General features: G+C 37.0%; 1 protein-coding gene across 3 annotated transcripts in view; it reads right to left on the reverse strand.

Moving 5' to 3' along the window:
• Nucleotides 1-21,726, reverse strand: part of Lrba (LPS responsive beige-like anchor protein) — a 481,883-nt gene that overhangs the window by 136,924 nt on the left and 323,233 nt on the right. For all 3 annotated transcript variants that reach the window (XM_038347328.2, XM_038347329.2, XM_038347327.2), the window contains exons 42-44: nt 20,627-20,729; nt 15,326-15,441; nt 13,171-13,283 (exon numbers count right to left, since the gene is read on the reverse strand). In XM_038347328.2, the coding sequence (XP_038203256.1) occupies nt 13,171-13,283; nt 15,326-15,441; nt 20,627-20,729 (332 nt within the window). The remainder of the gene's footprint in view (nt 1-13,170; nt 13,284-15,325; nt 15,442-20,626; nt 20,730-21,726) is intronic.

Raw genomic sequence — 21,726 nt, forward strand, 5'->3', positions numbered from 1 at the left:
ACAACGCTAATACTGAGCTAAATGCCAACAATAGCCCAAGAAACAACTGTAAAAACCAAGATATAATTTATAAAGAATATTTTAAAGTAATTATGAAAATAATAAAGACAAAAGAGTTCCAATGTTGCTAAAAATGTTCAGTTGTATATAAATGCAACTATTCATTTTCAGGACCATTTAAGACAATTAAAATCAAATAACCTACCTACCTACATGGTAAATCAAGGTTGATAGCTCTGAATAGTTCAACAGTTTACATAGACAGTACATTGCCAAATAACAAAATTAGCCAAGGAAAGGGGACTTAAGATGAGTAAGAATAGGCTACTGTTTATTTGAACCAACTATTATATTTTAGGGGTAAGGTTAAACATCAATATAACACTTAGATCTAGGGCTAAGAAGTTGGCTTAATAGGTAAGTACTTTTTGTGCACGCCTAATGACCCAGGATGTGATACAAGCACCCATGTGAAGCAGACCCAGAGGTTCATGAACCTGCAACCACAGCACAACTCTACAGATGGGAGACAGATACAACAGCAGCCCAGGAAGCTCAAAGCCAAGTAGTCTGGCACATACGGCAGAGAGCAATAGAGAACGTATAGAAAATAAGACTGACACATGGCAGTGCATGCAAGCCACCCGTCTGCCCACCCCAATATTAAAAGTAATCAAATTATAGTATACAAGCTAAAAGTGCCAAACTACAGATAAGCACCTGAGTTGTATCAGTAACTATGGAGCTACTGGACCATTGGGGGCTGCTGGGAAAAGGAGAATCAGTTTTCTTTAAGGCTATGAATCTTCATAGGCTTATACCCATGTTCCAGTGGGTAGACCTATGCCTAGGAGTGTATTGGTGGTGCAAATAAGACTTTGGGTCATTAAAAAAAAAGAGGAAATGAAACTGAGAGAGGTTGGAATATGTGAATGGCCCAGGAAATAATGGGGTAAACATAATCAAAATATGAAATTTGAATGAATAATCAAAGTATGAAATTTTCAGAAAATAAAAAATATTATACTTAAAAAAAACAACCTGAGTTGTAATGCATTTTTAAAGTACTAGGATACTTCAAGTATCAAACAAGGAGACAAACTATTATTGGGTAGTAGTTAAATAACTGGCTTTCAGGAGAGATGTGGCAATTATTATCAGTTTAGTCAGATAATCACAATAACGCAATAGTTGGAACAGAGGAGATCCAAGTAATTCTCACGGCTCATGGATAGCTATTAGATCATACATGAAACTAGCAAATGTTAATAACACTTACTGGGTTGATCTTGACTAATGAGAGACCTGACAGAAAAATTGATCAGAATAGCACATTGTCAGAACAAGCCTATTCCTGGCAAGCATGGGCAAACAACACTATCGTAAGACAGTCCCCAGGCTGAGGGATCAAATGGAAGCTGGTACTAAAATGATCCACCTGAGGAGTCCTACTCACGTTGCTCTAGAGGACAAAGAGAAAAGGAGAAACGGGGAAAATCCCACTCTTCTACCTTTTGATCTATTCAGGACCTCAGTAGATTGAAAGATGCACACATACAGAAAACACCCACATTGCAAAATGAGTAACTTATCCTACTGCAAGAGGAGGGTAAAAAATTCACAAGTACTACCTAAAATTTATCTTAATTTCTTGAACAAAGTGATATGCTAGAATGATCACCAACACCTAAAATTTGCATTTCTTTTTTGAATATAAAGATATTGACATAGATATCACTTATTGGTTCTGTTTCTTTTTCACCACACCTAGAGGCAATGTAATTAATTAAGTTAGAAGTTAAAAAGAAGAGGCAACAAAAGGGGAGGGAAATGGGAGGAGGAGAGGAGGTGAAAATTCGTAATAATAATAATAATAAAAAGAAAAAAAATTTTAAAAAAAAGAGGCAACAAAAGATTCCATGCATTGCCTAAGATGGGCATGGGTAGAACAATGAAACACCGTAAAGTACTGTTGCCAGTTATTCCATTATAAAGTTAAATTCAGAAAGAGGCAATTTTAAAAAAAAAATGGTTACTTATATTTACCTCTGTTTTTCATGCACTGATACAAAATAAATTTCAATGGGGAGCAATTACATTGTTATTTAACATCAATATTTAAATTATAACCACTTATGAAAGACAATATAACATCGTAAGCGCTATCTCAGTCTTTCTTCCAAATGATGAACCTTTTAAAATGACTCCAAACTTGTCATAATTTTAGATCATGATAAAAGTTACTTTAAAATATGTGAATGTCAAAGAATACACTAAGGTAAGAATTCTAAAAATGAAAATAGTAAACTTGTTTCCAAAATAATTTATATTTTTAAAGCTGAGTTGACTATTTCCCATTGAAAGGAAAATGGGCTCCTTAAGGAAATGGCTCATTCTGATTCTGGCGTGAACAGTGCATAAAATGCAGGACCACAAGAAGATGAAGCTGTCAAATATTCATGGGGTATCAATTGGTCTTCCATCACCGTGCCACATCTGACAGAAGGAACTTAAGGTAGAAAGATTTATTAAGAACTCTCTGGTCCATTGTGGTGGGGAAGGCATGGCTGAGCAGCTCAGTCTGTGGTGGCAGGAGCATGTGGTGGAGGCTGCTCACATCACACAGGAGCAGAGAGCACAGAGCCACAGGAACCAGAGACAGATACCATCTTCAAAGGCCAGTTAGGCCTCTCAAAACAGAATTACTAGCTAAGGAATGAGTGTTCAAAACATCATCCTCTGTGGATGTTTCAGAGACTCAAAGCCTCACAAACAGGATTTATCTAAGTGACAGAGAACATTCATGGGAGGTCACACTAGAAACTCTTAATTTAATTGTCATAGAAAACAATGCCTCTTTCTCTTAGAATTAGAAAGCACCAAGGCAAGGTTGCTCTGCATCTGTGAGGTGGGGTGCACCCCGGGGTGTTTGAGACAGAAGACCAGCCTGGGTTGCACAGTGAGACTTTCTCTAAAACAAGGAGGTTGGGAGAAAACTGTCCCTATTCTACTCAGAAAAAGACTATAAAATGCTAACTTTTCTTAAGATACTTGTAGAGAACTAAGGTGGAAAATAACAAAGTGAACTGAATCTACCAAACTACAAGATTCTCAGAAGTATAAAATATTGACAAAGGAAGAGAGTACCAACACAAAGATAAAAAGATTCTTAAAATACCTAGTTTGAGTGAATATATCAGTTTAGAAAATTTGGTAGATTCCTAAGACAAGTGCATTCACATTTATGTCCCCCCCTCCCCTTCATGGGTCTGTACAGGGTGCAGAGCACAGCACGTACAAACAGGGGCTCAGAGAGAAGTCCTCAGTTTGACAGAAGATGTGGCTTACTGCTCCAGGGGCTCAGAGAGAAGTCCTCAGTTTGACAGAAGATGTGGCTTACTGCTCCTGGGATTAGGTACACAGCACCACCACTAATACTAACCCTTTTCATACATGAGACCATCCCTTAAGCTGCCAGGGAAGACACTGGTTCTATTACCAAGAGCCTGGGCAAATGGAGGAAAAGGAAAAGAATCTACTACAGGAGGGTGACAGGCAAACACACTGCTTCTGAAAGAGGGTCAAAGCAAAACCCTTCACTTTGGAGAATGCCAAAAATTCTCTCTTGGATAAAAGTTTTAAGTAAGAGAACTATCCTGGAGACAGACTGGGAAAATCTTCCCTGCTCAAGATCTGTCACAGATGCAAAGAAGTTTGGATGGCATGAAAGCTGGAATCCAGAGCTGAAAAAATCTTTCTGGAGAACACAGACTGGAATGCTTAAGACTGCATATGGATCAAAACTGACAAACTCTAACCACCATAGCCTGGCACTTACTAGTTAGCACTAATAGGTTTACTTTTAGAGGAAAGAAATATAGAAAGAAAGTATCTCTATAGTATAGGTCCACAAAAACTAATGAAGGAAAGGACAAGAAAATTGAGGAAGTACTTCCAGCACCATCGGGCATACAGAAACACAAGCCTGTGCAGTATTAAAGATAACAGCAAAGAGCTCAAGTGGCCTCATGGATTAGATGGAATTCCACACACACTGCTCACAGAAGCAGCAACTCACACATTTCTACCTAGAAGATATTTGTATCTCACTCTGTAATCTTTTCCTATCCCAGACAATACAGAATTGTACAAATAACTTAGAAAATGGCAGATGAAGGGAACCAAGAAATAAAGAAGTAAAATTTAAAAATAGAAAGGATCTTAGGGGAGAGGCAGAGAGTGGAGCAGATAAAAATGTAGAAGAGATGGTGAACTGGCGTGGATGCTGCCACACGAGCATGAGCGCCTGAGGTCAGACCCTTCCCACACGTGGATCTGGGTGGAGTGAGACGCACCTGGGATCTCTGTCTGGTGGGGCAGACAGGAGGCGCCCAGAGGCATGCTGCCCAACCATGAGCTCCAAAGTCACTAAAACATTGTCTTAAAAAAATAAGATGGAGAATGACAGAAGACATTGATGACATTGATGGTCCAAACATGCACACACAAACACACACATGTGCATAAACACACACACACAATAATAAAGCAAGTCATATCAAAATTAACATTAAGTATAAATGATATCAATATTGAATTTAAAATGTAGAGAAGATTTTAAGATTGAATATAAAACCACATAGTATTAGAGACTCTCTTCAAAAAGTACTGTTAAAATGTAAGCACATAGGTTGGGTTTTAAAGATGGAAAGAAGATACTGTAAGGAGTCACTGAAACAACTTTGCCATACACATATCAGAAAGAGCAGTACACTTGCTACTAAGTGTAAGGTAACAGATACACAAATATGTTTATTAGGAAAACATAATTTTAAAATGTGTGTGTGTGTGTGTGTGTGTGTGTGTGTGTTTCCTGGGACTCCTGCAACAAAGTATAGTAGCTTCAAACAGTAGAAACTTATCACCATCTAGTTACAGAGAACTCTGAAATGATGCTGTTGTTAGGGCCAGGGACATGATCTTTCTGAAGCCTCTCAAAGACGATCCTCCTTGGCAGCATAACCGTAAACCCGACTTCTGCTATCATGGAGCTCCCTCCCTGTTTTCCAGGTGTCCTCATCTCCTCAGCAACATCGCTTACGTTAGATGTGGGCCACTCTAATGACTGCAACTTAGTGTTATTACAGCCGTGAAGACCTCATTTATGCAAAAAGCATATTCACAAGTACCAGATTAAGAGTTTAGGTCTTAAATGTTATCTCAAAAAAATTTGAACCCGAGTCCTCTGGAAGAGCAACCAGTGCTCTTAAACTCTGAGACATCTCTCAAGCCCTTTAAACGTTTTATTTGGGAACACATCAATCCATATCTGATGGAAAATATTTATGACAAAAAGGGAAATAACTGAAAATAGTTAAACAAGTCTAAATTGCTAAATTTTCAGTAAAAAATTAAACAAATGGAAGATAACATTCATGTATTACAAAATGCAATATTGCTAATACATTACATTTTGCCCAAAATGACCTAAATATCAATGTAGTCCCTACAAAAAACCTTGCAAATTTTTTATGAATTAGACATTGACAAATTAATTCTCAAAAACAAAAACCCCAGAATTGCTAATTGAAAAAGAATATAGTTGGAAGAGTCACATCGCCCGCTTTCATAACATTTCATAACATACTGCAAACCCAAAGTAACTAAGACAGAATGATCGGCACTCACAGAAGGACAGACATGCATTTGACAGAACAGAATCAGGAAGAACTACACATACATGGTCAACCAATTCCAGAAAAACAACCAGGAATATCTAAGACAGTCTTTTAAAAACACATTCTTATGTTTATGTGTTGGAGGGGTGCTTGTGTGCCACGGTGCATACATGTCACTTGGCATGTGTGGGGTTAGAAGACATCTTGCAGGACTCAGTTCTCCCCTTCTTCCATGTGGGTCTCAGGGATCTAATTAAATTAGATGACTTAGTAGCAAGTCATCTTGCAGGTCAAACTTCACAGTCATTACAATAAATTAAACTTACATGAATAAAATAAGAACTCCAACCCCTAACTTTGTACCTCTAACATATTCTAGACAAAAAAGAGTAACACCAATAAGCACAATATAAGAGAATAATGGTGCATGATTCAAATCTGTTTCTAGAAAAGCCAATTATCACCACTGGCTCACACCATTAGGTCACAGATGATTCAGATCAGTAGCTCCCAACATTTTAAAGAAGCCTCTCTGCATCTCTTCTCTTTTTCCCAACACAGATTTTTTTGAATTTCCAGACCTCCTGCAATGAATCCAGAGTTTTCACCAAAGTCTGCAGGCTTGATGTAACTGCCACATCTTTATCTTTCTTTCCACTAGGAACACTCAGAAAAATGTTCTATTTTTAACACTGACTTACTTTTATCTTCTTTTTATGTTTATACAACAATGCCTGAAATTTACACTAATAACATCTTGTTATTCTTTTATATTCTTCTTGAATATTTTAAGAGAGAGTTTCAGGCTATAAAGTGACTTAAATTTTTATATTTTTAACTACTGTAAGATCACATTCTAGAATTTCTTCTAAAGAGGGAACAGCACAAGTCATAAGGGCTATTAAGTATGAAAAATTTACACTTTGAATAGTTACAATCGTTATTAATGTGTTTTAGTTACTTTATATTTTATAAAGTTACCACTCAGAATATATCACAGTAAATCTTTAACTTTCCCAAATCACTGACATCATTAAACTAATTTTAAAAGTAACAAAGTTAGTATAGCTTACCAGAATCTATTTCCAGTAAAAGACACAATTTTTGTTTCTTCCTACACTTAAAATAACTTGATACTCTACTGTTTAATATAGTTTTTATCCTGAGGTAATGACATGCTTACAGAAACTATCCTTTGCCACTTTCAAAAGCTTGGTTCAAATTCCAAACTGTACAATCACATTTTCAAAAATTACTTTTCTAAAAGCTAAGTTGTATAAAATATAGGGTTTCTATAATTGTGAGATAACATGGAATCTGTTTGAAAAGTCTTTCAGTAGTAGATGATCTCATTCACTACTGTTTTGAACACAATAATGCACAACAAAAGCACCAAGTTAATAATTGTTATTCAAATGACTGGGCTTTATAACAATAAAAATGAAAAAAATGGACAAAAGAGTAAGGGACAATTTATTACATTTTCCACTATAAGAAATACTGCATGTTATTCATAATTAAAAATTATATAACACAGTAGGTGAGGTAACCCATGCCTTTAATTCCAGCACTTAGAGGCAGGAGGATCTTGGAGTTTGAGGTCAGCCTATTCTACACATTGAATTCCAGGACAGAAATAACTAATTAGCAAGACCCTGTCTCAAAACAAACAGCCTGAAATCAGAATGATGGTACGTTATTTTTTAAAAAACTGAATTATTTTCCAAGTGTTAGATAACAAGTTTAACATAAATTAATAGCAGGTGTTCCCTACTCTGAATCTACCAGAGTTTTAACTAAAAACTAACTAGGAAAGTAGAAAACACTGTGGGATAAAACTATTCATGCCCTGTAAATAAAAGCAATCATTTATAAATCGTCATAACTGTAGCTCCACCAGAGCGGTGCAGCATGAGCAGGAAGGAATACCTAGCCTGGAACACAATTAATGGCTGGCAGGCCGCTCTGGGGTACATCAGGATTAGCCATCACCCTGACAGTAATATTAACCGAAATCCATTTCAGTTACTTCAGTTTATCATTTCTGACAAATGTTAAGAAAGACTGTCTTCAGAAGCTGCTTAAATTAAGTGTTGGGTTAACCTCTGTTAGAGTCGTTTAAAACTTTACCAGAAAGAAACCCTAGGAGGAATCTGTCTGTTTAATTACTTTACACAGACAATTCTACTTGTACTTTGATGAACTTGGCATTAAGTTCTGAGAAGTTACATAACCATAGTTTAAACTAATATAAACACTGAAAAACAACAATTCAAATAATAACTATTTAAACAATAATTCTATATTATATGATTATTTCGAATAGTTATTATTAATGATGATAACACATCCTTGCTTATTAAGGCGCTCCTGCTGTTCTTTACACCTTTAGCCTTTGTCAGCCTTTCACACCGGAGGCTGTGTTTAAATGTTTACCGTCTCTAGCTAAAACTCGCTCTTTAAAAGGAGGTGCGAGGACAGCAGGCATACGTGGAACACAAGCTGTGTGTTCCAGTGGGTTTTCAGGAGGTAAACCAGGTGGGAACTGAATGAAAACCCAAGATGCCAACATTTTAAGTCTTTCCTCTTGCTCCGTCAGTATGTCTGCAGGGCAACACCACCCTGTCTCTCTGTGCGGGACTGGCACAGACGGCTGGAGAAATCTGACAGCGGGACAGTATCAGGGGCCTGGCACTTTCCCTGTTCAGTCCCCGGGGCTTTCTGTCTTTAGCGATCACTTTCTTCTGCTGCACATGGTGTTCTAGCATCAGAAGCTTCTTGTATTTTTCCAAGAACTAAATCCATTGCCATTTTTACCAACACAAAAAGAAAGGCAATTGGACTTGGGAAGGAAATGGATGTAACGTAACTATTCAATCTAAACGATTGTTTCTGGTTATAACTGAGTTCTCCAGATAGGGACAGACCTGAGATTACTGCATGAAGAAAATGTGATTTGGGACCTCTGGCACCTCACTTAAGACTCAATCTTAGTCTCCTACCCTGTGAATACTGGGGGCAGGGAAAACAGGACATGGACATGCTCCTGGGGAAATCAGCTCCTAGAGCCTCCCTTACACTCCTACAAATACATCCTGAACTGCTCTGACACCAATTTATGCTGACCAGAGGACAACTCCGAAACATCATGTGAAACAATTTATGCTATAATCTCTAAGATCAAAATGGCAATAGCACCCATGTTTGATGCAAGGAGTAAAATGTCTGGATGTATTTCATCAGCCATTTATTTTCCTGCATTATACGTTTAAAACAATTTAAGATCAATTAGCTATTGTTCTTCCATTATAAAGCCTTTTCTATAGATTGAATTCTTCTGGTTTCAGTAAATCTCGATAAATAGAAAACAAAATAAATGCTGTTATGCCCACACTGTTTGAGCACTGCTCTCCACCACCCGAATGCACTCTCCCCCTCTGTGACATGGGGATGGTATATTGATTCCTGGTGTATCTGTTACAGGGCAGACTGCAAGCACTGGCATTCGTCAGAAACAGCACTTAAAACTTAAAGAGATAAAGAAGTGCTGTCTGATCAACAGCAGCTAAACGTCGGTAGTCAATTCCAGGTCAAGATGGTCACTGTACAGTAAATGTGCATGTTAGAGAGACGTATCTCATACATAAAAATATACACACCAATCTACCACGGCAGAGGAGGGATGAGAACCACCCAATGCAATCAGCAGCTACTCAGCAATGAGTAAATAAAATCTGCTGCGTTTTCCTCTGGTCCTCTGTAGGCTCTGCGCACTGCCTTGTAAGAAACAGTAACTGAACAAGAGCACTGGGAGCTGTAGATTACAGAGGGAGAGTAACAGCACTGTAACAGGTTATAAAAGCAGTGAAGCCAGTGTGACTTCACAGAGCTGATACAGGACTTTAAGACTGAGTTTACTTCCCCCACCTTTGGAAGGTAAATTCGGGAAAGCACATGTTAAGGCTGTGATCCTCCATCTAGCACGCAGCTCCTCTGTATGTTCCCAGTGGACATAACAGCACACCACAGCTTTGCACTCCAAGGGTAAAAAAAGGGTTTTTCTTTGTTCTTTTTCTCAAACTCTTCCTAGTATTTCCTTAATTTTCAATCAATAAATTCTAATTAATAAAAAATAAAGTATTTTCTTGTTTCTTGACAATTCTTGGTTTTTCCCAATTTTCAATATTCCTTCATTTCTAAGAAGACAATATTTTTAAACTGTTCCATTCACACTTTTTCTGTGCTAAAAGACTGATCACAAAAAGAATTCAAAAGAAAGGGTGTTGATTATATTAATTCAGCATCAGAAAGAAAATTCCCTGTGTAACAATTGGAAAGATTACCAAATAAAATTGTAGCTCTATGCCAAAGCACTAAAACTCCTTTGAAAATCAGCTTTGGGGAAATTAAATGGACATAAATAATTTGATACATTTTAAAGCCAGTCAGGCTACATTATCTACTTAGCAATAGCATAGCATCTGTTTATGCTCTAAATTATGCTTTGCACACTATGTTTTCTCAGATTTCAGGAGCTTATTTAAACAAATAGTAATGCCTGCTTTGGGACAAATTTTAATATAATTCTAACATAATCACCATTTGTATACATAGAACTTATTTATATATAAGACATGCTCCTGTAAATGTATGTATAAGCAAAAATTTAGACATGTATTGCTTAGAGTTTCAGGAGATCTTTCTACTCCAAGGAATAAGGCAGTTTTTAAGTAAATCGCACTTTTTATAGATACAAAGTACAATTTCTAAATATGTAATGCACTTGATTATTTCATTTAAAATAATGTAGTTAACTCCAAATTCACTAATTTCATTAATATTTAATGAAGGCAGTTAGCACTGGTAGAATTGCATTCTCATGAACCTGAATGACATTTGAAAAATCTGAACAACTGGTGCTTTATGGAAAAGGAAATAGTTTTATGGTATGCAGTTGTGGATTAGCGTTCCCCACTACTGATCTTGGTGCACGTGCAGTTCTTCCTGAAAGCATTTTTAAAAGAAGTATTCCTTTCTCAACCAAGAGTAAAATCTTCTCATAAATATCTCAAAATGGATACCTTTATAATGGAAGGAATTAAGAATTAAGAACAATAAAGGCAGCATATCATACTCAAAATATTTTTGTGTGCATGCATGCACACACATACACGCGCAGATGCACTTGACTGTTTGTTTGCATGCACACACACACACGCACAGATGCACTTGACTGTTTGCATGCATGCACACACATACACGCGCAGATGCACTTGACTGTCTGTCTGCATGCATGCACACGCATACACGCGCAGACGCACTTGACTGTTTGCATGCACACACACACGCGCAGATGCACTTGACTGCATGCATGCACACATACGCGCATATGCACTTGACTGTCTGTTTGCATGCATGCACACACACATGCGCAGATGCACTTGACTGTTTGCATGCACACACACACGCGCAGATGCACTTGACTGTTTGCACGCACACACATACACGCGCAGATGCATTTGACTGTTTGCATGCACACACACACGCACGCAGATGCACTTGACTGTTTGCATGCACACACACACACGCGCAGATGCACTTGACTTTGGAGGCCAGAGGCTGACAACGAAATGGCTTGCTTAATTGCTTTTTCATTTCTTTAAATTAGGGTTTCTCACTGAGCCTGGAGCCCACAGTTTGGCTAGAGTAGCTGGCCAGCAAGCCCTAGGGATCTGCTTGTCTCTACAGCGCAGCACGGAGGTTATAGGTGCATACCACCTAGTTTTCACATGGGTGCTGAAGACTCATGTCTTCATCAGCATGTGTTTCACTCACAGGACGATCATATTGTTAGAAAAAGAAGAGCAAAGATACAAGAGGCAAATATGAGGAATTTGAGGACTAGATTTGAACAAAGAAAAGTTAAGAAAAAAAAGAACAAAAGAAAAGAACAGCTAAGAAAAGTTGCTGCACAGAACAATGGCCATATCCCAAATGCTACTGTTCACTAGGAGGAAATGTCAACTGCTGCATTGCTGTCAGTCTTTAGATGGACTAGGGTGACTCTCCAGCACCCCTGCATTGCCGTCCCTGTCTTTACATAGACTAGGGTGACTCTCCAGCACCCCTGCATTGCCATCACTGTCTTTACATAGACTAGGGTGACTCTCCAGCACCCCTGCACTGCCGTCCCTGTCTTTACATAGACTAGGGTGACTCTCCAGCACCCCTGCACTGCCGTCCCTGTCTTTACATAGACTAGGGTGACTCTCCAGCACCCCTGCACTGCCGTCCCTGTCTTTACATAGACTAGGGTGACTCTCCAGCACCCCTGCACTGCCGTCCCTGTCTTTACATAGACTAGGGTGACTCTCCAGCACCCCTGCATTGCTGTCACCGTCTTTACATAGACTAGGGTGACTCTCCAGCACCCCTGCATTGCCATCACTGTCTTTACATAGACTAGGGTGACTCTCCAGCATTCCCCATATTCACCATGTCTAGGATGAATGTTATGACACTGTGAAGGAAATTGGATGGGTGAATGAACTTTCTCCATAAAACCATTTCTGCAGAAACCAGGTAGTGATTTCCTACCTGAGAGTGGAAGTCAGAATAATCTAGGCTTTCTGCTAAGAAGCAAGTCAGTGCTAAGAGCAAGAAGAAATCTGACGTTCTGAGAAGTTACCACAGTTACTGAGCTGCACATAATGGGGAGGCAGTAGGAAGGCAGTGATGAACAAGAATTCCGCATCAGGAACAAGAAGATGCACAATGGGAGATATGGAAGTACTGTGAGAGGAGAGAGGAAATTCTCAGGGAAGGGACCGAGGGAAGGACTTCAAGATGAGGGCAGACCACAAGAAAATAAAGACGTGACATAAGGCTGAGAAGCTAGCTCTGAATTCTGGAAGACTTCCTGCATACAAGGAGAAACTAAGAACGGTTAGTGATAGGAACTGCATAAGTTACAATCAGATTTAAAGAGGATCACCTAGATTTGGTTGTGATCCCTGCATTCTAGAGGCTGTGGGAGAATAGCTTGAGTTTGAGATCTGTCTGATTTACATAGTGAGTTTTGAAATATAAAAAGAGGACCCACATGCTTATGTTTGAGGAATTACCAGAGGACAAGAGCAGACAGTCACGGCAACCTGAGGCAGGAAGTCCCTTGTTTGCTAGGAGAGTTCTGTTCATGACTTCTTATTTGCTGTATTAACTACAAAAGCCCTCAGAAGGTCCTAATGGAGGACAATGTTTCCTTGAATTCTTATGGAAGAATGAGTACAATAATTTTTTTAACTTGTCATTGAGTTTATTAGAAACACTATTTTTCAATCTTAAGCTAAATAACATAAATGTATTTAAAAGATAAAACATGTATTTAAGGTAAAATGATATTTTAAGATTTTTAAAACATATTAAAATGAATCTAACTTGTTTTTAAATAAAAGGCAAATATATATACTTCAGATAATTACTAAAACATTACCTTGGACAAATCTCTGAAGTTGCTTGGCAAGGTAAGGTCTAATTCTTCTGACTCATAATTAGTGATGACCCAGGGAAACACAGGATACTGATTTAAGTCATTATAACCTCTTCCTGGTAAAGAAGAAAATATCACTTTTATTTGGTGTAAAGCATGAAAGATTATCAAAATAACAAGAAAAACTAGTAATCTGTGTGCAAGGCATTGCATTTAATGTTATTTTGTGTCATCTCATTTGGCCTTTGCAATGGCACTGTGAAACTGATATCAATAGTAAAGCTCACATTTTTCATGAAAACACTGAGGCCCAAAGGCTAAGAGCTTCCCCCAAATCGCATGGCAAGTAATGCTGAAAACATTCTCAAATTCTCTGCTCCCAGAGTTTATGCTCTTCTTTGAGCCTATGGCAGGGCAGAACAAAGTCAGAAAGGAAGTCCAAACAGAGATATTACAGAGAGAAAGTAGGTGGAACCAAGGAGACAGCATGTAGCTGCTGAAGGAGACAGACACCGGAACTTTACCCGGCAAGCCACACCATTGTGGAGACACACAAAACAATAGAAATGGGTAAATTTAAGATGTAAGAGTTAGTTAATAGGAAGCCTAAGCGATTGTAATTAATACAGTTTCTGTGTGATGTTTCAGGTCAGGGTTGCTGGGAACAAACGAGCAGTCTCCACCTACAGGTCAGAAGCCAGCAAGTTTATTCCAACAGTCTCTCCTCCTTTACCTAACATCTGTAGTCAGCTGTATGCCTGGTGACTGCTGCTCGTGAACTCATACAGCAACTCAGTCTCCCAAAGGCCTCCGACATCGGTCCAGTGCAGGCCCTCATTACAGGTCCTGGTAATTGCTCCCTAATTTTGCCTTCCACCTAGTATTTCTACCCCAGTTTACCAACCTACCTAAAACCTCCAAGCTAACTTTTTACAGCTCTAGTATTACATATTCTTAAAACCTTTACAAACCTATGACCTGCTTGCCAATTCAGACTGAAAATACTCTATCTCAATGTTGCCAAACTAACATTCATTTCCTTGTATCCTTATGAATAATATACCTTATGTATACATATACATTTGAGAACATACATAAATTATAACATTAATTTTTCTACAAACGCTATACTATATACTTCAAACACTATATTTTATATGCTTGCTTATGATTTTAGATTTACATAAACAATTTCTGACCTCCCAACAACCTCCTCTGTCAAAATAACATCTTTATCTGACTGGTGAAAACTTCATTTTCCTACTTATTTAATTTGGAATTAAATATAATCTCCATTCCTCTTTGCATTTAAAATTCTCATATTACATATTTTTGAAGTCATTTAAGCACCTCTAATCCAAAAATCTGAAATCCTAAAGCGCTGAAGTATCAAGTTTTGTATCAATTTTCAGGCCATTTTGGATTTGAATACTTGATTAAAACATACTTACCTCACAGTCTGCACACACATTCCAAAATCTGAGAAATTCTGGAACCTGAAATCATTCTTGTCCTAAGCATTTCAAATAAGGGACATTCAACTTGTACTTTTATTAGTAAGTAAAGTAATTACTCTGGGAGTAGAAAAATAACTTTTTCTGTTTGTATATCTTTTATGTCTCAAATATATACCATGTCAGTTAATGAAACGAAGCCCAAATGTCACACTAATAGACTCCCTGTTTGCTTACTCTAGATGCATAGTATAAGAATATTTCAATTTTTTATTCTTCAAAGAAACATTTTCAATGGGTGATTTTCAATATTACAAGATTACATATATTGTAAGGACCATTTAATTTTTATATTTTCTCATATGAGTCTTAACATAAATATTCCTTTATCTATCATAGCTCATTGTTTCATCATAAACTTATTTTAATATATTAATATATTAATCAGTTCCTAAATTATTCTGTTCTTCATTCCTACTGTTTCACAGAAGTCCCATTTTGTATTACAAAACTGTAAATTCTTTTTCTTTTTTAAAATATTAATTTCTAAGTAGTCAACCGTTCATATACAAAATTATAAAACTCATTAATAAGAGATTCAAATAGTAATAAAAATAAGCTCTTATGCCAATAGTAAAAATAACCTATCATATCATAATGGACATTTGTTATATAAAATAAGTCAAGGTGTGCACTTAATTTACCTGCTATTGTGTTGAGGAACATCAAGTACTCAAAGTTTGAAATCTCTCTGTGCTGCCACCGCTGAGTCATATTTGAAGCTTTAAATAGTTGACGTGGAGTGGATAATGAAATACGCCTTCAAAGAAGAGAATGTGAAATAAAACTAACTAAATATTAATTATAATAATAAATCATGAATTATCTGTGCTCATTCAATATTCTTAATGGAACATATAATTCTGAAAATTAGTATCCATGTCAGACCAATGAATATTACTAATGTTTCAATCCAAAATTAATAGATACCAAATGATTCAGACTAGCAATAAGTCTATTGTATATATTTTGCTTGTTCAGGTAAACTGTCACTATAATGTCACTGTAATATTAAAAATCTGTACAGGCTGATTAAAACAGTATGATAAATGAGTCCACAAAATGCCTAAAATTGTATTCACATGCCTATCAAGTTTAAAAGTTATCTCTTAAGGATGAAAGTTGAACATTATAATTTTAAATATTATATTTTCTCAGACACTGTAACAAGGGGGAGAGACAAGATTAAGCAATTTGTAGGGTAGAATTAAGATAGAAGAAACTACTGAGGTTATTTTTTATTTTTTTATTTTTATTATTTATTTATTATGTATACAATATTCTGTCTGTGTGTATGTCTGCAGACTAGAAGAGGGCACCAGACCTCATTACAGATGGTTGTGAGCCACCATGTGGTTGCCGGGAATTGAACTCAGGGCCTTAGGAAGAGTAGGCAATGCTCTTAACCGCTGAGCCATCTCTCAAGACCCCGAGGTTATTTATTTTTAAATAACAGTTGTAGTTCCTTAGAAGATCAAGTTAGAGAAATGTAAATACTTAGGTACAATTAGCCAAAAGATAAGCAGTGGGAAATGAGGGGTGAGAAGCAGGACTAATTATAACACCGTGTTGCCAAGTCTCAGAGGTCTGTACTGTCATAGTTCTTCCCATATTACCAAGAGCCAAGTAATTATGTATTGAAAAGATTTATTGAGGCATAATTCAAAATTATAAAATTATTCATTCTAAGAGTAGAAATTTCAAAGGCTTTGGAGGAAATTTTATAGTTTTGTGTTGTTAGCACAATCCGCTATAAAACATTTTATAACAAAACTCAGGTCTCTGTATTTGCAGTTAATTCCCATTCCTCGTTCAACCCTAAGCACCCACCAGTCTACTCTATATTCCTGTAAACCTGATTTTCCTGGGTATTTCCTATAATCGCACATGGCACTGTAGTTTGTATCAGGCCTCTTCTCACAAGAAAACACTTTTTAAGACTGAACAAAATGATTACATGATTAGATATCTTTTTATTGCTTAACTGTATTCGATAGTATGAACACAGAAAATATATTTTATATAATTAATTTACATTCAACTTGCTTCTAGTTTTATGCTACTGTGAACATTCTCACACATATCACAAAATGAACATAGTTTTCCTTTCCCTAGGCAAGATTCTTAGAGCTTGAATTAACCAACTATATACTGAGTTTCTTTTAGACTTTTGCCAACTGTCTAACTCTTTTCAGAAGTAGTGGGACTGTTAAATATTCTACTTTATGTACCGTTATTACACAGGGTATGAAATACGACTCACGGCTTTCAGAATCCTTCTGTGCTTATGGCCCCTTGCTAACATGTCTGCTTTTGCTGTGAAGGTGCTGTTTTTCTTCTTTAGAGGGGATTTTTATCAGTTTGTTCAAATATCTTTCTATCACTAGCCAGCCCAGAGTTACAGTCACAAATGCATGCCAGAACTGTTTTCCTTTATCTACTAAGACAATCAATTGGTTTTGGCATTTTGTTGGTTAAATAATGTACATTTATTTCCATACCTAAACCAATCTGCATTTCTAGCCATTTGATAATAATGTATTTACACTGTTGAATTTGGTTTGTTAAACCTTGTCAAGGTTTTATGTCTGTGTTCACAAGTTATTAGCCCATAGTTCTGTTTTCTGGCACTGAGGTGGCACTACACACACAGAGTGAGTCAGGAAGCATTGCATCATCCTCTGGATTCTAGAGTTTGTGAAGAGCTGTTACCATGCTCTTTAAACATCTGCTTAGATTCACAACTACAGGTATCACTACTATGATAAAGGTCATAGGATTTTTGTTAATGGATAGATTTTTTTAAATTAATGACAAATTTTTTACTTGTTATAAGTATATAAGCTGTCCAATTTTGGGCATAAACTAGTTTGTGTTTCTTTCCAACACTTTCAACTGTGGTATGGCCACTAGCAAGGTGCTCCAACATCTTTCAATTCTGTTTTGTTATTTATACTGTCTGCTTTTTTCAGAGGTACTAAAGTCTATCAGTTTGACTTTTTCATATATAGGCTATCATTTCACTGGTCTGTTTTACTATTTGTTCCACATACTTCTGTTATAACCTTTATTCTTCATGTTATTTTATTGCTTTTGAATTTAGCTTGTTCTTCAATGTTGTAAAGAAGAAAGCTTAGAAAAAAAGAAAGTTTAGGAGATTGAGAGGAGACATTTCTGCCTCAGATTAAGATACTTATTCAGATAAAGATGTTTACAGTGATAAAATTTTCCTCAACTGTTTTAGTCACATACTAAAAATTAATTTGCTATAGCTTGGCTGTATAAGGTTCCAAGTCTCTGCCCTTCTCAGTCCTATGAGGAGGAATTGCTAGGCACAGGAGCTGGCAAAGCACAAGAACTGATCCAGGCAGAGTGTGGCTGCATGTATGGTAAGCAGATTAGAAAAAGTCTCTCTCTCCCATGCATGACTCTCAATGCCCCACTGAAAGGTAGCTTTTATAACCCCCGGTGGTGATTTGAATAAGAATGGCCCCCATAGGTTCATATATTTGAATACTTGGTTCCTAGTTGGTGGAACTATTTGGGAAGATTAGGAGATGTGCCTTGTTGGAGGAGGTGTATCACTGGGTACTGAATTTGTCAAAAGCCCATGCCATTCAGGATTAGCTTTCTCTGCTTCCTACTTGCTGATCACTAAGAAAATTCCTGTGTTCATACTTCTACCTTAAATAAGTTAACTCAGTTATATCGACACTGAATCAATTACGGAAAGAAATACATTCAACATAGCTGCTTACCAGCCCACTGTGCAAAGACTCCTCCACTCTTCCAAATCCTGCACCATAAGATTCGCTGTGTACTGAAAGCACTGATGGGCGAAACTGAATGTAACTGGAAAGCTCTTTTATGTTCATGGATTGCTTAAATGTTCTTCTTCCTTGGTCTAGCTAAGGTGTTTTGTTTGTTTGACTCCTTTTAAAAGAATCAAGTCTTAACTTTCATTGATCATTTCTCATCATTTTCAAGTACTTGTATCATTTACTTCTGCTTTGGTCCTTCTTATTTCCTTCACTCTAATTTTGGGCTCACTTCTTTTAAAAACAAAAATCAGTGACCTGATAAAAACACTAAAGGACTACTAAATTAAAAGAAAAAGATCAACCCAAATTATGGTTCCAAGTTATTCCAAATACGTCGACAAAAAGGTTCAAGAAAAAAATATCCAGTGTGGGCAGTGGTGGCGCATGCCTTTAATACCTTTAATCGAGAAGCAGAGGAAGTGGATTTCTTGGAGTCTGAGGCCAGTATGCTCTACAAGAGCTAGTTCTAGGACAGGTCCCAGAGCTACAGAGAAACCTTCTTGAACCCCTCCCCAAAAAGTAGTTCTTTAAATGTAATAAAATTAAGGATTATTTTTGAAGCATTTATTGTACTATAAACCCAAAGAATGTTCTTAGTGAAAATTTATAAGATACACACACTGGACAGCCATCATCTCAGGTAAGAAATATAAGCAGCATGTCCAAAGCCTCCCCTTCTCCTGCATGACAGGGTTTCTCTGTGTAGACCTGGCTGTCCTAGAACTCAGAGATCTGCCTGCTTCTGCCTCCAAATGCTAATATTAAAGGCTTGCACTACCATAACCCAGCATCATAAGCCTTTTTTTCTTAAAATTTGTTCTTTATTTTTAAAGATTTATTTATTATGTATACAACATTCTGCCTCCATGTGTTGGGGCAGCTGGCCCAATCCCTGTGTTCAGGGGCGTGGCTGCCCCAGGGGAGAAGGGTACCTTTAAAAAGAACCGGGTCCGGGAGGGAGGCCCTGTTTTTTCCCCCCGCATCACGCTCTGCTTCGCTGGACCTTTGGCTCTGTAAGTTCCCTTATTCTCCTTTTATTAAAACTGATTTATTCTAAAAGGACTATTTTCGGTTATTTCCAATTTCCAAATTCCTCCGACCGCCGCTACATCCATGTATATCCGCACGCCAGAGAAGGGCGCCAGATCTCATTATAGATGGTTGTGAGCCAACATGTGGTTGCTGGGAATTGAACTCAGGACCTCTGGAAGAGCAGCCAGTGCTCTTAACCACTAAGCCATCTCTCCAGCCCCCATCATAAGCCTTCTTAATACCTTCATGAACTACCACTCTCTAAAAATTAGTTAGTGAGCTGACAATAACCTTAGAGATTAGAGACAACTTTACTGGTTCAAAATAGTGCATAAGCAGAGGAGATTGTTCTTGCTTCCATTACTAAAATCATCATTGCTGCTACATGTGACAGTAGTTCATTCATTCTCACCATTACATGTTCTACTGTATGAACAGAGCACAGTTTACAAATCCTCCTGTTGTTGGTGAATTTGTTTACAACTGAGCCTATCATAAATCATGCTCAGTGAACACTGCTGCACACCCTTTGTGTAAACATGAGAGGGGGATCTGCAGCACCTCCTTCCAGGACTAACACTGGGATACAGGGCACTTCAGATGTGATAATGCAAAGATTTATTTCGTTTTCAAAGGGTCTGCAAAGGGCCAGTATTAATTTATATTCTTTGTAATGAGCATTCCAATCATTTTACAATATACTTAATATTTGGATATTATCTTTGTTTTTTGCCATTTTTATTATTAGAATATAGAGGTATCATATGTAAATACATTCCTCTTTCCCCATAGGCCAAAATAAGAAGTATAAACAAAACCTTCTGACGTATGTGTGCATGCGTGCACATACAAATGCTCCTAGGAAAACTAGAGAACCTTTTTCTTGTAGTATTTTCAAACATGTTCTCTGAAAGATACTGCATTTTTAAAATTATGATTCAGTTGACTAACAATAAAACACACCTGTAATAACCATCATTTATTAAGATACAAAACCAAAGGCAACATTTCAAAACAAATACAATTATTAATATACGTTAATTAACAAGATTGTAATAAGAATATTTCCTATTTTTTCATATAAAACAGTACCTGGTCTGAGGTAATCCAAAGCTGGTTCCCACACCAACGCGAGGTAAATAGTTCACTACTTTCTTCACTGTGGCAGGGTCTGGGAAGTTGAACATCACAGCAACTACAAGTGATTTTTAAAAGTTAGAATACAATGAAATCCATGATCCATTAGAATATTTACTCTCAGTTCAGGCATCTATTAAATACAATTGGTACGACATCCTAATGCAATAGCAATCTTCTACAGGTGGTACTTGTTTCCTGGATCCCACTGCCACACATGAGCTTCAGCAGTATTTACAGAAAAACTAACAATTGTCTCAGTGTACACCATGAAGCTGTGAGTACACAGGTACAACTGTGAATATACATACTCAATGTTCATGGCTCCAGTTCCTCGACAGGAGTTTTTAGAACTACTTAAAATTTACAGTACCCACCTTCCATTAAAAGTTACAAATATACCTAAGAAATAATCCATTGGATATCTAGAAATGACCCATTTGAAAGCAATTTTCTTTATAATATTTGAATATTTCTGCTCCCCATATTAATGCCAACAGAAATATTTGCTCTTAAGAACACTTAAAATTCTTTCTAATCATTTCTTTTAAGGTAATTACCCATGTGAAAGAGTAGAAGCATCTAGTAAGGAAATGTATTTTACATGTCAATTTTGCAAGCCCTATAAAATACTTATCTATCTTTTAAAAGATGATAGTCATAAAATAACGCACTTTACAAGATACTAATTTCTTTAGTCTGAAAAATCTTAATTATATATTAACAGTATCAGAATCACATGTATGCTACAAACTCATCTAGAAGGCAGTCTTCTTGGTCAGACAAAAATACTTAAGTTGTAAAAAAATTTACTATGTTGCTGTAACTTTTAAACAATGGATTTACCAACAAGTCTTAAAATATAAGTAGCAGACCACTCAGTAAGCACAAAGTAAGCTGTACTGCCATACATTGTTCTTGTAGTGTTGAAATAAGACTTCCATATATGCCCACTATCATATTAAATACGAGGAAAGGACAAAGGATAGGAGACTGTACGCTATGTCAGAATACCCAGGCTTAGATGAGAACTGTCAGGAAACACACAAATGCAA

This window comes from Arvicola amphibius, chromosome 11 (assembly GCF_903992535.2).
Source record: "Arvicola amphibius chromosome 11, mArvAmp1.2, whole genome shotgun sequence".
In the NCBI taxonomy this organism is placed as follows: Eukaryota; Metazoa; Chordata; class Mammalia; order Rodentia; family Cricetidae; genus Arvicola; species Arvicola amphibius.